This window comes from Eptesicus fuscus, chromosome 21, assembly GCF_027574615.1.
Source record: "Eptesicus fuscus isolate TK198812 chromosome 21, DD_ASM_mEF_20220401, whole genome shotgun sequence".
Classification (NCBI taxonomy): Eukaryota; Metazoa; Chordata; class Mammalia; order Chiroptera; family Vespertilionidae; genus Eptesicus; species Eptesicus fuscus.
In genome coordinates, this window is record NC_072493.1 from 38,705,526 (window position 1) to 38,722,726 (window position 17,201).

Below are 17,201 nucleotides of genomic sequence, written 5' to 3' on the forward strand. Positions count from 1 at the left end.
CAGGCCAGGCCTAGGGACCATACCCACACATGAATTTCATGTGCTGGGCCCCTAGTCTATATATATGCCTAAGCAATCATTACAGTAGAACAACTGGAATGACTGGAACAACCAGTCGCTATGATGGGTACTGAGCAGGTAGGCAGTAGAGTGATTAGGGGTGAGCAGACAGGCAGGTGAGCGGTTAGGAGTGAGCAGGCAGGAAGGCAGGCGAGTGGTTAGGGGCAAGCAGGCAGGCGAGAAGTTAGTGGTGAGGGGTCCCAGATTACAAGAGGGATGTCTGATTGCCAGATGTCCACTTGCAAAGATCGGGCCTAAAGTGGCAGTCAGACCCCTGAGGGGTCCCAGATTGTGAGAGGGTGCAGGCTGGGCTGAGGGACTCCCCCATCCCATGCACGAATTTCGTGCACCAGGCCTCTAGTAAATTTATAATCCCTTACCTTGTGCTTTCCTCCTTCAACAACCCTAACATTTAGTGCTGAAACCCGAGGTGGTTCCACGGGGTGGGGAGCCATTGCCCCAGCTTCGGTCACCTTGAGTTTGCTACTCAGAGACCAGTAGACAGCAGCAGCTGGACCTGGGCTTACCTCCAAATCCTACACTGGTGACTTGATAGCGAGCCTCAATTAGGCCTCCTCCCTTATGGGCCCTCCTGAACCAGCCAAAGAGGATGCCGGATTGGGAATCTCTCTTTCTCCATTGCTGACCCCCCATCCCACACCAGCCAATCTTCTCTAGGTGAGTCATGTTTCACAATTTCCCTCATCTGGAGTCTTCTGCTCACTCTCTCTCACTGACTTCTCGGAAGTCTATAGTCTCAAAAGTCCTAGAGTTAGGCCAGAAGACTCCTCAGCCATTTGGAGGGAGGGGGGAAAGTTAAATAAAAAATTTAAAAATATAAAGTTAAGAAAAAAAAAGCCCATTGCTATAATGAGTTTGACACAACTTAATAGAGAGTAAAAGATGCAAGATAAGTTGGCTCTTGGAGTATGATATGCCTTATTGGGAGTTGAGAAGATAAAGCCTAAATCCCTGTCTCTAGATTTAGTGTAGTTGGGAAAACTGAAATAAACAAATAATGGAAATGACCATAAATTCAGAAAATTGTCCCTTCTGGGTTCAGGGGAGGAGTTTGTGGCTAGGACTGTGCACAGAGGTGCTTCTGAATGCTGGCAATGCACCGTGTCCTGGCTGGGTGGTCACCCAGGTGTCAGCTTGACTACACTTTGTTCATTCATGTGTACATGGTATGAAGTTTCTCATGCTTCCTAAATTATAAAGCAATGTTCATGGTTTTGTTTCATAATCATCTTGGCTTTAAACACAATTGAGTTATCTTTAATATAAACAATATTTTTATAAAATATAGTCAACCATATCTGATAAATGATACTTTTGCTCTTTAAAATTAAAAAAGTCATATATTAAAGTAAGATGACATGTTTTTTCAAATAATAAAATAATCATGTCTATTGAATAATGCAATGCTGCCCTAGCTGGTTTGGCTCAGTGGATAGAGCGTTGGCCTGGGGACCGAAGGGTCCTTGGTTCGATTCCAGTCAAGGACATGTACCTTGGTTGCAGGCCCCTAGAGCCCTGGTCAGGGCTCACAGGAGGCAACCGATAGTGTTTCTCTCACATCGATGTTTCTCTCTCTCTTCTGTCTTTCCCTCTCTATACCTCTCTCCCTAAATAATGAATGAAAAAATATCCTTGGGTGAGGATTAACAAAACAAAACAAACAAACAAACAAAACAAAACAAAACAAAAAAAAACACCAAAAAGAAAAATGCAATGCTTAGTTTTTTAAGAGTAATGAGCTTGTCCTTATAGGAAATGAAATGATCATGCCTACTTATTAATTGTAAAGACATTGCCCTTTGAAGAGTGCGATATGCCTTTAAACCTTTGCCTTTCAAAATGCCCAGATCATGTCCCAGGTACAGTCAATGATCCTGACTTTAATAAAAGTGTCCTTTCCTGGGGAAGTGTAAAAATCTTGCAGTGACGACACAAGAGGAATAAGACAACACATGTCTCAGAGAAGCAGCCCTGATCCATGTGTCTGATCTACATGGTGTGTGTAGGTAAGTACAGAGGACGACAGAATAGTCCCACCGAGACCTGTGCCTTGTGAAGTGACAACCCCAGTACAAGCCCGTTTTCTCTCTGAAATCCAGAGTGAGGACAGTGCATATCCCTTAGGGTCATTCCAGAGATGGAGAGAAGAGAGGCATGAAAAGCCAGGAGGGCTGACCTTCCAAAAGGACCCCAGTGTCCCTTCTCTGGGGAATTTCACCTAAGATTTTGGATTTTTAGTACCTTGTGCAAAAATCGACCATTTATCATTATGATTGGAGTTTGTCATTCTCAGGTTCCTCATCATGTCAGACATGCAGTGATTTTAAGTTTGGGGTCTTTTGTTACATAGCAATAGGTATCAGGAAGGATACTCATCCTTATATGATTCCTACATGTTGATAGGGCTGGAATTATTCACATTTTATAGTCAGTGAAACTGAAGGGATGTTACTCATTACCCAGCATGCAATTATTCACAGGAGAGTTAATTCCTTTTTTGAACAATGAGCACATGTTCTTCGCAGGATTATAATGGTTGTAAGGACACAAAAGTGAACCAGATAGTCACTGGCCTCACGGAGCTGATAGTCTAGTGATGAGGGAGAAACAATAAAAAAAAAAATAAATGAACAGTATTTCAGATGGCAATAAGTCCTCTAAAAGGATTATAAAGTGGGGTGAAGGAGAGAGGGAGTGGGTGGGTTGGGGGTTACCTTCTAAGATGGGTCTGGGAAATCCTCCATGACTATGTGACATCTGAGTGAAACCTTGGAGAGAGGAAGGGGTCATGTAGGTCTTTAAAGAAAGATTATTTTAGAGAGAGGGAATGACCAGTGCAAAGACCCTGGGGCCGGAGGATGCTTGCCATGTTCAAAGGTCAGGAAGCCACTGTGGCCAGAATAGCAGGGATGAAGAGAATGGCATGAGAAGTGTAGACAGGGACCAGACATTTTTAGGGCTCTGACATCAAAGGGTGATCTAAAAGGAGCTAAAGAGCCTGGGACAGAAAGTAGACCAACCACGTCATTCAGTGTCCTATTTATTTCTGCTGGCATGTTCTTCATTGCAAGACTTTCTCAACCAAAGCACTGAGTTGCTTGACCTTCGGGAGGAAACTCCCTGTCTTGTGCAGACCAGCCCTTTGAGCAGCGCTAATGTGGGACCTTGTGGGCTGTGGTGATGTGTGCCGCGCCAGCACAGCCAAGGGTTCAGCGAGCCTGAGGGAGGTGGCGAAGGATGGAGAAATGATAGACAAAGAGAAAAAGCTGGGTCTAGGTGGATCTTCTGTGCCTGGCTGAGGCCGCAGAACAGATTCAGACTGCAAAGCTGGTGCTTTATTTATAATCAGGGACAAACAAGGTAATCTACAATGTTGTTGTAAGTTTCACTTATTTTGGCAGCACTTGCTGCCCCTCCCACAGCCCACTAGCTACCCAGGAAAGAGCTAGGGAGCAGTTACAGGATCAAGCTTAATTATGCTTAGAGGGCTGTGCCCTCCAAGCTGGGACTTGTTTGTGGCTTTGCCAGCAGGTCAGTCCGAGGCTTAACCCTATAACCTCTTCCTACAGTGATGACTTTGGATTTTGGTGTGATTGAGGCATGAGTGACAGGAGGGCTTTGGGAAGAAAAAGAGTGACCTGACTTGGGTTTTAAAAAATTCATCTCCGGGAATTCATAGATCCTACTCAGGGGAGATTGATATCAGGTGGGTCAAGGAGGCAGCAGGAAGATCAGATAGGAGACATAATAATTCCACTTAGGAGTGATGGTGGCTTGGATATGAGTGTCTGGGTTCTATCTATACTGTGTAGACTGACTGCAGGTGTGCTGATGGATTAGCGAATACTGGGGGAGTAAGAGAGGCATCAAGAATAATAGGCCTGGCCAGTGTAGCTCAGTTGGCTGAGTGTCATTCTGTGCACCAATAGGTCACCGGTTCAATTCTTGGTCAGGGCACATGTATAGGTTGTGGGTTTGTTCTCCGGTCTGAGTGTGTGCGGGAGGCAACCAATCAAAGTTTCTGTCTCTCACATTGATGTTTCTCTGTCCCTCCCTCTCTCTAAAATCAATAAAAACATTTTTAAAAAGAATAATGCCAATATTTTCAACCTGAGCACCTGGAAGGTGACAGATGAACTTGACTGAGAAGAGGAAGGCTCTGGAGGATCAGGTTGGGAGGTGAGGAGAAAAACGATCTTGCTTGTGGCCCTGTGGTTGGAGCATCGGCCCAAGCACTGAAGGTCAATTCCTGGTCAAGGGCATATACCTGAATTGTAGGTTCCATCCCAGGCCTGGCTCTGGTCGGGGCATGTGTGGGAGGCAACCAATTGATGTGTCTCTCTCACACTGATGGGTCTCTCTCCCCCACTCCTTCCTTTCCATTCTCTCTGGAAAAAAAAATGAATGGAAAATATATTCTCGGGTGAGAATTAACAACAACGAAAGATCTCAGTTGTGTACATGTTACAACAGAGGTGCCCCAATGATGTCTAGGATAGATGCCCCAGATTGCGTTAACTCACTTTGTCCTAAACCCCTTGGAAACACAAAAAACTGAGCAGCTGAAGACAGCAATTCCCGGAATCTCTGGCAGCAGATTCAGTGTGTGAGTCTGGTAGAGGGAAGTGGTTTTGTGAGGTGCATGTTGTGCCTCTCTCAGCCCTCAGGGCCATGGAGCTGGCGGTCCTGGGCTGTTGCTACTGAGACTGCAGAGGGGCTGTGACCAGAGACCAATACAATGTGTCCACGTACCAGGTTTTCCTCAGGGAATTAGCAGCAGCTTTCTTAGGGAGGCACATGCCCAGTCCTGCCCTTGGAGATCATTCTGGAAGCTGTAACTTCAGTCTGCTTCCAAATACGTGAACCGGGGATTGTAATTTTTAAATTCTATGTTCCTGATATAAAACAAACAAACAAAGCAAAACAAACCCGGTGAACATGTCAGTGCCCATCACATTTCATTTGGACCAAGAACCAAGAACTTTGGGCTTCTCAAAACGCCATCAGTGTGCAAGGCCCAAAGGAGGCAGCTTGTTTTGATGTGATCACGTACAACCCCAACGGGATTTTGACTCCTACTGGGGCTGGAACATGAAAATGTTATTCTTTGTCTTATATTTGTACTGGGAGCAAAGCCAATTCCTGGCTCCCTGCTGTTGGATGTTCTTTCTTGTATTTGTGACAGCACTGGACGTTGCTGTGATAAGCTCTGTGTCTCTGTGCGCTGTTTAAAGTGATCACAGGGAGGTCTGGCTTCTCTGTCTGGGGCATGCTGAGGACATCGACCCTAAATGACGGCTTCCCCAAATGAAACGAAAGTTTTCTCTAAATAAGTTACTTACTGGTTTTTCCCTTTCAGGCATTGCCTAATCTAAGGTCATCCCTCTTAGAAGATGAGGACTCAGCTGCTTTCCTTCTCATCCTCAACACACACACACACACACACACACACACACACACACACACACACACACACTTCCCATCCTGTTTCTCCAGTGTTTTTCTGAAGACCAATATTTAGTGTAGACTTTATTGTGTCTGTTTAATGCTTTTCACATTTGAGCCAACTAACCGATTTCTTTACATTTGAATCTCTCAGGTACATCAGAAACGGAGGAACTTCCTTCTGTGGGGGTGGGAGGTCCTACTCAATAGACTCGCTTAATTACAAAAACAGAGTAGAAAAAGCCAAAAAGTCTTCCACATCCCTTCAGTCCCTCCAGGTCACCTTGGGGTGGTGCTGCCCTCTGGTGGTCACATTACAAATTGCACCTCCCAATAGGGTCAAGTCCTTCTCCACCCACAGCTGCTCTTACCAGCAGAACCAGGAAAAGTCAATGTCAAGTGAAAATGCAGGGCTCTTTGTTCAAAAATCATTATAAATTTCAGGATGGTGAAAGCAGATTATTAAACTTACTGCAGTCCCTTCTAAGTGACTTGCATAGATTGGGAGACCATGAAGCCGTCCCTCACTACCAGGGCAAATGGATGTGTTCATTCACCAAGTCAATTCCACGCCAAGCTCAAGTCATAAAAAAAATAGACCTAGTTAATGTCATTCTTAGGGGTGAAAACTAGAGGCTTTCCCGCTAAAGATGAACAAAACTGCAAGTTTTCTAAACGCCTCCGTAAGACACGTGTGCTCTGAAGGGTGGAAGTGGATGCCCGCTGATGTTGATGCTCTAACACAATGACGTCAGTGATGACAGTGGCGGCAGGGCCAGGATCAGCTCCAGTGATCAGCAGTGTAAGTAAAGCATGAGCTGTAGGGGCACCACATCTGCGACCATTCAGGGATCTGCCACATCTATGAGGCTTCTATGGCTCCAATAGTCTGGGCCACGCTGGACGTACCTCCAGAGTAAAGGACAAGTTACTGCACTTGTACCTCCATCTAACCCATGTTAGAAGAATGAAAGGTGCTTTGTGAAGCCTCTGGTGAGACCTAATAAGAAAACCACATGCAAACTTGTAGGGTTTAGAGCAAGGCCATATCTTATAGCAATGGAACAAGAGCTCCTGACTGGCTTCTGGGCCTGAGGAGAGATGGAGAGTCTGAACGTGGGCTGTAAGGTGACCAAGTAGGCAGAACTGCTCATCATGACTTGGGTGCTATCACACCCACCAACAGAAGGTCAGGCGGAGAGGGCAGCATCCATCACATATGGAAGTAACATATCCTGGATTAGACAAGGACAGGTGGCCAAGACCATGGGCACCTAGCACTCCAGCCCTGTGATCTGCCACATAGCTCCCACCTGAATCACAGAAAGTTCACTCTGACTAGTCATCAAAGAAGGAAAAGGGTCCACTCATTTGACCTTTATCCCAGCCCTCAATGCCCCCCTTCCACACTCACCCCCAAGCCTGCCTTGCATTCCCCACCTTCTCCAGGCTCTGTTTCGTTTCTGCCCCTTTTCTAGTCTAACTCCCTTCCTCACTCAGATCTTTCACCTCCCTGTCCTCATGTTCTGCATTCATGGTGTCCCCTTCCTACAATCCCTCATCGCTCTCCAGACTCCTTGCTCCCTACAAGATGCTCATCCCCTTCTCCCCTGTGTTCCCTGTTTCATGTCTCCTGTTCCATGTTTCCTGCCAGCTTGTACACACCTGTTGTTCCCTCGTGTCCCAATGTCAGAGCACGAATCAGAGTGTTTAAAAACTTTGTCCTTTCCCCTCCACCCTGTGTCTCACTCCTGATGCCCACCCAAGGCTTGGAGAATGGCACCCCACTCCACCACACCAGCTCCAGTGGTTCCTACCTCAACAAGTAGGTCTGCCCCTCACTCATATTTCTTAGCCCCGTTCTGAGACCCCACAAAAGAGCCCTCTTGCATGGTACCCTAGGTCCCACTGAACCCATATAACGCCTAATAGCCCCCAAAGCCACAGGCCTTACAATTTCTTATTTTAATTCTGAGAAGACCCATTCCTTCATAACCCCCCTCCTTGCCCAGCTCTGCTTACCTACAACTCACCCCTGGTTGGGTCTCCAAGGATTTTAGCCAAATACCCCAGAGGCCACATGGAGTAGGAAAGAAAACAGAACCAGAGGAGAGATTTGTTTCCATTTCCCAGGTTCTGGTTGTTGACTCTCTAAGGACAGGCACGTGGAGTTTGTAAAATCAACAAAGAAATCAAAGAATGAGGACACAAATGTCTGGCTTGAGCTCCAGGTCACAGAGGGCCGGACACAGGGTCGGCCGGTGCAGGCCTGTGGGTGGAGGACGTGACTGGGGAACTGCATGTTTACTGGAGTTGTTGAGTTTCACGACAGAGTATCTTTTAAAACCTCTGTGATCTTATTCTTTGAACACGCAGTGAAAACACATGTAGAATGAGAACACTGTTCACACTGCCACGTCCTCTCAAATAATGGCCCCTCTGAGGCACCAGAAGGATCTGGGCAGTCAGGTTGTCTCCTGCTGTGGATGCCCAGTCAGGAGGAAGGCAGGAAAACTGGGAATATGTATTTTAAAGAAATTGGGCCCTAGCCGGTTTGGCTCAGTGGATAGAAAGCGTTGGCCTGAAGACTGAAAGGTTCCAGGTTCGATTCCGGTCAAGGGCATGTACCTTGGTTGCAGGCACATCCCCAGTAGGAGGTGTGCAGGAGGCAGCTGGTTAATGTTTCTCTCTCATCGATGTTTCTAACTCTCTATCCCTCTCCCTGCCTCTCTGTAAAAAAAAAAAAAAAATCATTAAAATATATTAAAAAAAAATAAAGAAATTTGAAAATATGGGAAGGATGGACACTGATTCAGCTAATTAGGTGATTTCAAAGTAAAACATGCACTGGGCAAATTGAAAGAAGCAAGACAGACTCTATTAAAGACCATGCAATAGGGTTGTGAGACTGAACTCATCACCCCAGAAACAAAATGCTGGGGAAAAAATTAAGAACAAAAGCAGGATCATAGGCATCTGTGTTTGCTAACTGGCTTTACACACACAAAAAAGAAAACTTCTTATGAAATCCTGACAGGAGGTTACCTCTAGGTTGTAAAGGTCCTCACCCAAGTTAGACTCTTACCTTTCTCAGAGACTGGGACACAGGGACGCCAGGAGAATTACATTTTAATGGATGAGGCCAGGCCCTTGAGACAGATATTCTCTGGGTCATGACACTGGCAAAAAGTTTTTAAGGAGACTTATGTATATTTCAAAAGGGGCACAGAAAAAAATCTGCAACTGCAAGTTGCAATTTACATTTATAAAGGAAGTGCTCTAAAAAAAAATAGAGATCAGAGACCTGTAGTCAGGAAGAGCCTGTCTGAGGGAACACTAAGGCCTCAGGGTCATAACAAAACTGCTTTCTGCAGAGTTGAAGGAAACACAACTAAATTTCATTCAGACAAGACCTGGTTTGCATCTCCACCAGCTACTGCAATTTATAAAGGGGTGCAATTCCCAGTCATTTATAAACAGATGCAAAACAGCTGACAGACCCTGAACACAGTCAGTATCTGATCTCCCAGAAGGCTGTGCTTTCCATGAAGACTTTACATTTCTCTCTACAGTCACCTTCCCTTTGAGGAAATGACATCTCCAAGGAAGAAGAGTACTCTTGATCCTATATCATGGCTGATGTCACTGGATTTGGCCTGATTAGTGACCTAAGTGCAGAGGAACTGACATTTACCTAATAGTTTGCTCTGATGCAGGTGTTTCTATGAAACCTAAGATGGGAATTTTAACAGCCTCTTGAGGTTAGGAATCCTCACCCTCATGCTTCACTTGCAGACTCTCTAGCATTGGGGGAAGCCCTTTTCTCCAAGAGATTCCAAAATTCTCTTCATTTCAAACTTAGCTCCATAAAGGGTGAGGTCATTTCTAATTCTGTGTCTATCTCACTGAACTAGGACATTTGAGCCAAAGCCTTGGTTGTATTAGCAACATTTCCAATTATATACTATTAACAAGGAAAATAGAGTCGCATTTAACATATGCAAATAAGTCTATTGTCATTAAAACAAAAATACCCAAGAAAACTTAAGAAATTTTGGGGGGAGAAGTCAAACAGGGAGAAAAAAAGATCAGTGTTGCTACCAACATGGGTGTCCTTCTGTGTATTTCTGTTGTCCACAACAGTTTCCAGACCCTCAACTGGCCCCCCTGAAAGAGGGACAGAGCTCAACTTCCTGTGACCTCATCACATACTCCCACCAGTCATCACACAGCCACTGACCATCCTCTGAGGGACTCAGTGTCACTTCCACTGTGGAGATGGTGCAACTAAAACAAATCAGAGGTGTGATCCGGTGTGGAAGGTGACCTTAATAAAAAATAATGACAAAGTCAGCTCTGATTTTTGTGTATTTATTGACTCAATGTAAGTCTTATAAGGACTTTCCACCCTCACAACAAATCTATTTAAAGAGTGCAAAAAATTATTCAGAGTTTAGTAACTTATAGGAGAGGAGGAGGGTCACTTATATTTTACTTCCAGCTCAACCGGCGCACTTTCAGCGGAACTGATGGGGTTGGACACTTCACACTGGTAGTTCCCAGCATCCTCCCTCCTGACGGGGCCTATGGTGAGGGTTCTGTTCTTCCAGGACAGATTCATCCGTTCCGTCAGCCGCAGATTCATGCCATTGAAGAACCACTGGGTGGAGACTGCATTTGTGTAGCAGGTCAGGACCACGGAATCCTTATGCTCCGTGACTGTGGTGTTGCTGGCTAGGAGGGTGGGCACTCTGACAGGCTCTGTAGAGACACAGAGGATATGACTATTGAGAGTGAGCTAGGGGCCTGGAGCCACGCAAATAAATCAGACCTCTCAGGCTCTCACTGCCCAGTGTAAGGTCACCAGAGGATAGTCCTGGCCTCTGCAGAAGGACCACTGTCTTTGATCAGGTGACAATGTGTTAAAAGGAAGACTGCACCTCCTCTCTGACCCCAGATCACACCAGGGTGACCCCTGACCTGTTCCCACAGACATCTCTGTTAGTATCAGCACATGAAACCCTTTCCAGCCCAATAACCTCATCATCAAGATAAAACTTTCATGAGCTTTTATTGATTTTTTTCCTAAAACTTTGACTTTAAATATGATCAGGTCCCACTTTTCATGTAAACTTCCATGTATGTTGGAGAATGTGGGTTTACCATATCTGTCCATCTCTGGGGCCAAGGGAACTTTACAGAAAGTTTTAAAAAAAAGCATTTACCCCTTGTTAAATAATTCATTAGGCAATAAAGATGGCCCGCCCAAGTCTTCATGACCTTGGATTGGAAGAAGTTCCATCTAAAGGATTCCTCAGTCTGAACAGGACTTTATTTCCTGGCCAGCACATTGAATAGCACCATGAACAAAATTGCTAGAGAAGTGGTTATTAAATTAACAAGAGATGGTCGAAATATAAAGAAACTTCTCGATATTGTCAAGGCCACGCATGAAAGCCCACAGCTTACACAATACTCCATGGAGATACTTAGAAAATGTTACTAAGATCATGAACAAGACAAGATGCTACTTTCCCCAATTTTCAACATAGTAATGGAAGTCCTGGCCAGAAAAAATAGGCAGGAAGATAAAATAAGAGGTATCCAAATTGAAAAAAAAAAAAGAAAATAATCTTTTAAGAAAGACAACATAACCTTACATGTAGAAAACCTTGAAGATTAAGGCACACGCATGCGTGCGCGCGCACACACACACGCGCGCGCACACACAATTTGTTAGAAAGAATAAATAAGGCAAAGTTACAGGAGACAAAAATCAACACTCAGCATCATTTCTACTTGTTTGCAACAAAAATGTACAATCCCAAAACGGATTAAGAAAACAGTTCCCTTTACAATAGCATCAGAAAGAATAGAATACTTAGGATTAAACTTAATAAAAAGGAAAATGTATATACTGAACATTACCAAATGTTTCTGGAAGAAAGTAAAGAAGAAACAAATATATTAAAAGACATCCATGTCCATGGATTGGAAGACTCCCACTTATCTACATATTTGACACAATCTTTATAAAAACTCCACTGACTTTTTTGTAGAAATAGAAAAATACATCCTAGAATACAAGTGGAATTTCAGTGGACCCCAAGTGGTTGCAACAATTTTACAGAAGAAGAATGAAATTGGAGGTTTCATACTTTCTACTTTGAAAGCTTACTACAGAGCTAAAGTAACTAAAATAGTGTGCCAGTGGCACAAAAACTTCTATTCACCAAAAGACACAAGCAAATGGTTTGGATGAAGAGAGGACAGTCTTTTCAACAAATGGTGTTGAATAGCCATATCCACATGCAAAACAAATGCAGTGGACTGTTGCTTATACCAGACACAAAAATTCAGTCAAAATGGATGGAATCCTAAATGTGAGATCTAAAATTATAAAACTCTTAGGGGGAAGCATTATGACATTGGATTTGGCAATGATTTCTTAAACATGACACTAATAACACAGGCAAAAAAAATTAGATAAATTAGATTTTGTCAAAATGAAAACATTTGTTCATCAAGGGACAAAATAAACAGTGAAAGGTGACCTATGGAATGAGATAAAATATTTTGAAAATCATATGTAAGATGAGGGGTTAATATCTAGAATATACAAAGAACTCATACAATAAAACAACAACAGAACCAAATAACCTGATTTAAAAATAGGCAAAGCACTTGAATAGACATTTCTCCAGAGAAGATACACAAATGGCCACCAAAACACAGGAAAAGATGCTCAACATCACTATCACACAAAAATGCAAATAAAACTCTCAGGGTTGGAGTTGTTGCCTGTGATGTTGGGTGTGGGTACCTGACTGTGCAGGTGACAGAGAGAACACGGCCATGTGTGGTACCTTTGAGTCCCCCAAAGGCTTCTTCAATCAGAGCTAGACCTCTCACCTCTCAGCCTACATGAGTCCTTAAAAGAATATGGCAGATCTGTGTATTACAAGACAAATGCACGAGGGTCTGAGTGCTCAGGGAATGTAAGGCCTCCAGCTCTGTGGATGGGAGAAAGCACAGACTTTCTCAGGTGACAGTTAAGTATCAGGGTTTGGTCATGGAAAGACATAAGACTGGGAGCCAGAGACCACCCCAGATTTCTTCTGGATTTTCACAGACCAGCTGACTGCCTGGCTGACAGGAGACCATTCCTTCCAGCTGCACATACCTCCACGGTCCAGCTGACGTGTGTTTCTATGAAACACCATTTTCAGGACATTCTACAGCCTGGGCTTTGAGGAGAAATAACACATGGGGATCAGGAGCAACCCCATGGTCAGTTGACTACTCAGGCCCCTGGGCCAAGAGGTTGAGCAGGCCTTCCCAGGTAAGAGTGAATGACATGAGCCAGTGAGCCAGTAAGTCATACCGAGCAGAGTCCGAGGAATGAGGTAGAAAAGAGTGAGCACAGGCCAAAGCTTGGTCATTAAAGTCATTCTCCCTCTGCTGAGGGCAGATACAGTAGGGGTGAGGGACGGCAATAGAGTAGCATGGACTTGCTGATATTCTGACCCTTGTGAACCATTTGTGTTTGGTGGTTATGAAATATAAATTTGGAAATAATTTAAAATCTTCCATATGTGAAAATTATTATTAATACTCCAATTGTTGGAAGGACTATCCCTCTAAAGGGCAGCAAAGGATCCGAGACATGGGGCAGGGACAGGGGGTTTGTCCTTCGTGGCCAGAATTTTAAGGACTCTGCATCCAGGTTCCAGTTTCTGAAGAGATTTTGGATCATTTATTTATTCATTGATTCAATCACCATTTATTTCAGGCGTCCTCAAACTACGGCCCGCGGGCCACACGCGGGTGTTTTTGCCGTTTTTTTTTTTTTTTACTTCAAAATGAGATATGTGCAGTTTGCATAGGAATTTGTTCATAGTTTTTTTTAAACTATAGTCCGGCCCTCCAACGGTCTGAGGGACAGTGAACTGGCCCCCTGTTTAAAAAGTTTGAGGACCCCTGGTATTTCTTCCTAATTCATCAAAAGAAACAGAGTGTTACATGATGGTCCCTGAACTGGTGTAGAGTGAGGAGAGAGCCGGCAAAGTCCTTTCCTTTCTATCCAGTGGGAGTGACACCTTCACACAGGAAACAAATAAGTGGTTTCAAGTTCAGTGCAGGGAGGAAGTGCAGGGAGGGGTGGATCAGCCACCTGAGGGGAAGGCCTGGGCGTTCCCAGCACTGACTCTGACTGTTACTGCAAGTAATTCAGTTTTAGCATAAAAACAGATTTATTCTCCATTTCCTTTCCTTCCCCAGACCAGAATCTCTCCCTTTGAGCTAGGAGTCCTGGCCTAAGAAGAAAGGATCTGAACCAATGGTTGGTCTAGCGATCCACAGACACCTAATAGGCCCCGGGGAGGAGGAGAGGACGGGGATCTGGCTGCAGACAGACCTCAGCTGACTCTGATCAGCTGCTCATGGTCTGTGGGATTCTGTTTTAGTGACTGTGTCTACCTGTGCCTCGGTTTCTTTTCAGTGAAGGAGGATAGATATTTGACTGCCCGGTTGTCAGTGTATTAATCATGAAATATTCACAGTATCTAACTAAAGATGCTCTAGTAAGAGGTATCTCTTCTTGATCAACTCTAAGAGAGAATCCCCTGGGCTGGTCCCTGGTGGGTGAGGAGCTGCCAGGATCATCTTTTCTCCTCTGTTCCTCCTTGGGGATACGTACCTTTCGTACCTTTCGCTTCGCTCTCCTAAGTCCCCCAGAGTAGTCGTCTAATGACCCGGGGACCTTATCTAGCTGTGCTCTTCACACATAGCCTCAGGCAAAGGACCAGACTCCATTTCTGCCCAGATGTAGCTTTTTGGGCTGAGCCCTGGCTGATGACCAGCTCAGAAGCCTTGTGCTTCGGACACTCAGGAACCCATTGATCTCAAGTCAGCCCTTCCCAGGAGCTCAAACCCAAACCCAACCTGACACACACTCCCCAGGGTCCTTGGAGTCAGGAGCTCTAGGAGAAGGGCCTGTGAAGGGGCTTCCTGAGCTGTTTCTCTATGAGGATTCCAAGAAGCTCCTCAGGCCAGGCTCTGACCGAGTCCTGCAGGGTCTTTCTCAGGGTCATGGTCATGGGGAGGGGCCCAGGGATCCAGACTGAGACTGGTCTCCCTCTGCTGAGTCTCTCCCATCAGACTGGCCCTTCTCTCTGTGGACAATGTCTGCAGGGCTGGAATCCTGGAAGGGAACTCTGATCTTAGGAAGTTTGTCTCCACTGTGTGTGTCCTGCACCAAATGCCCAAACCCAACCTGGAATGTGAGGCAGAGGGGGATGGAGGAGAGTCCAGTGCTTCCAGTCCTGTGTGTGAGGTAAAATTCACCCACAAAACACCCAGAAGTCAGAGAGCAATCACTCACGGTATACACGGAGCCATCCAAATCCTATTTCTTTTTTTGAATTTCGAAGGAAGGCTACTACGGTGTAGTATCCTGTGTCCCTCCGTGTGGCCCTCTTTAACAGCATGGATCCATCACTGTTTACTTTCTCTCGACCGCTGTAGGCAGGCCCCAATGCTTGTACTGTTAACTCCCTTACAATAGATGCAATATTCCGATGGGACCTCACCCCTTCCCCCCTGTACCACCGAAAGCCCACAGCATCCGGAGGCTTGTTGCGGATACGCAGAACCACGTCCTTCCCTTCGGCAGCATTGGTCGGCACAATAGAGAGCTGTGCAGTGGTGGGCGGGCTCCAGAAGGTTAAGAGTGAGACTAGAAGAGAAAAGAGAAGTGATTCAATATTTGGATCTATGTATTGGGATGGGAAGATGAGGCCCTTTATACTGAGCAAGTCTCTTCATCTCTTCATCTCTTTGCCTTTGTCTGTGTGTGAGTGTGTGTGTGGCGCCCATGGCCAAGGTCAGCAGCATGGCCACCAATACGTCAGCACCTCTGAACCTGTTATTTTTATAGGTTTGTTTTGAATACTCTTCCCCAGGTGTCTGCCTGGCTCACCTTCTCACTGCCCTAAGACCCCTGATGACCTCAGAATGTCCCTGGGAGACACCTGTGGTGACCACCTCCTCTAAAAGCCCGGTGTCTCCACTTTCTGACCTGTCCCTGTTCTGTTCTCCTTATGGCACTTGTGGGTACCTGACATCACATCTAGATCTTTCCTTGGTGTATCCTCTCCCTAGAAGGTGAGCTCCATGGGGGAAAGGGCTGGTCTGCTCTGCTGTACCCCCAGGGCCTGCAGCAGGCTGAAGTGCCTGTGGGTGAATGAATGGGTCCTTGGGTCCTGCACCCCCTTGTGTGCATGTGCCCATTCCTGAGGTTGGTGGTAAAGACAATGCTTAGCGCCCCTGGTGAAGTTTTTCTGGTGTCTCCTCACATAAATTGTTATTATTATAATCAGTTTACAAAATTCAACCCTCAGTAAGGAACAACTTAAGAAATGGACAGCAATCGAGGTTTTCCTGCCCTCCACTGCTTCCAGATCCTGAGATGTTGTTGTTGTTGAACTCCCTCCCCCATCCTACTCTGCGCCCCTGCCCTTTCCCTTCAGGTCCAAATATCAGCCTCCCTTGACTCCCAGAGGCTGTCCTCCCCAGGGTATCTTAACCAGTCTGTCCCCCATCCTCCCGCCCACCCCCAGAAATTGTCCCCTCCTTACTGGCCAGCAGGAGCCCCTGCCAGGGGACAAGCCCTCTGTGAGCAGAGGCTGAAGGGGACTCCATGGTGACTGCTGCCTTCTCTGTCCCTCCCTCTGTGGGAAGAGCTTGGGCTCCAGTAAGGCTCACAAGCACTGCTCTCCGGACGGGTGGGATCTGCTGTCTTTCCTCCCCATGTGCTGAGCCTCCTCCTGGGGCGAGATTACTTCCCTCCTCACGTGGGCCAGGGTGGGGTCTGTGCTTAGGAAGCTCACTCTCCCTCCCCTCTTTCCTGTCACCCCGTCTCCTCCTTGCAGTTTACCTTTACTCTATATTTCAGTTCCCTGGGAATTGCTGAGGCCTTTGAACACACACACACACACACACACACACACACACACACACACACACACTCGCACACACAGGCACATGGCATCCAGAAAAGCACCAGTTGATGCCGTGTTCCTGGTCACTCTCCCTGGCTCCCTGGCAGGTGCACAGTAGCCTCCCCCACAGCCCTCTCTCTTTTACATTTGACTTTTCTCCTCAGAGAAGGAGTTCTGGGGCCACCTCAGGAAAATTGTCACAGGGGTGTCACCATTGCTGTGCATTGGATCTCCTGTGAAACTTTGTAAAGACTGCGATGCCCAATTAACATCTTAAAAAGGCTGCATCAGCCTTGACATGGTCCCATTCACCAAAAAGGTTGTGGGTTCGATTCCTGGTCACAACACATACTTAGGTTGCAAGTTTGATCCCTGGTTGGGGCAACAAATCTCTCTCTCTCTCTCTCTCTCTCTCTCTCTCTCTCTCTCTCTCTCTCTCCTCTCAGTCTAAAATCAATAAATGCTGTTCAGCAGCTGTTCAGCTAACATGGATGCCCTGCCAGAGGGAGACCCTATGATGTGGTGTGGGACTCCCCTCCCCCGCTCCTGTGCATAGGGAGGATCTCCACATCCTGTTAAAATGCAGATTCTGACTCAGCAGGTGTGCAGTGGACCAGAGACTCTGCATCTGACAAGCTCTCAGGGGAGGTGGATCTTACTGGCCTGTGGAGCCCA

At 45.9% G+C, this 17,201-nt stretch overlaps 1 protein-coding gene across 1 annotated transcript; it reads right to left on the reverse strand.

Annotated features, from left to right (window-relative positions):
• Positions 1-10,006: 10,006 nt before the first annotated feature.
• On the reverse strand, positions 10,007-16,227 carry LOC129147781 (carcinoembryonic antigen-related cell adhesion molecule 21-like). Its single transcript, XM_054711129.1, has 4 exons — positions 16,164-16,227; positions 15,133-15,262; positions 14,909-15,045; positions 10,007-10,287 (listed from the first exon to the last, which is right to left on the reverse strand). The coding sequence occupies exons 1-4, from the start codon at positions 16,225-16,227 to the stop codon at positions 10,007-10,009; spliced, it is 612 nt and encodes a 203-aa protein (XP_054567104.1).
• Positions 16,228-17,201: the final 974 nt, after the last annotated feature.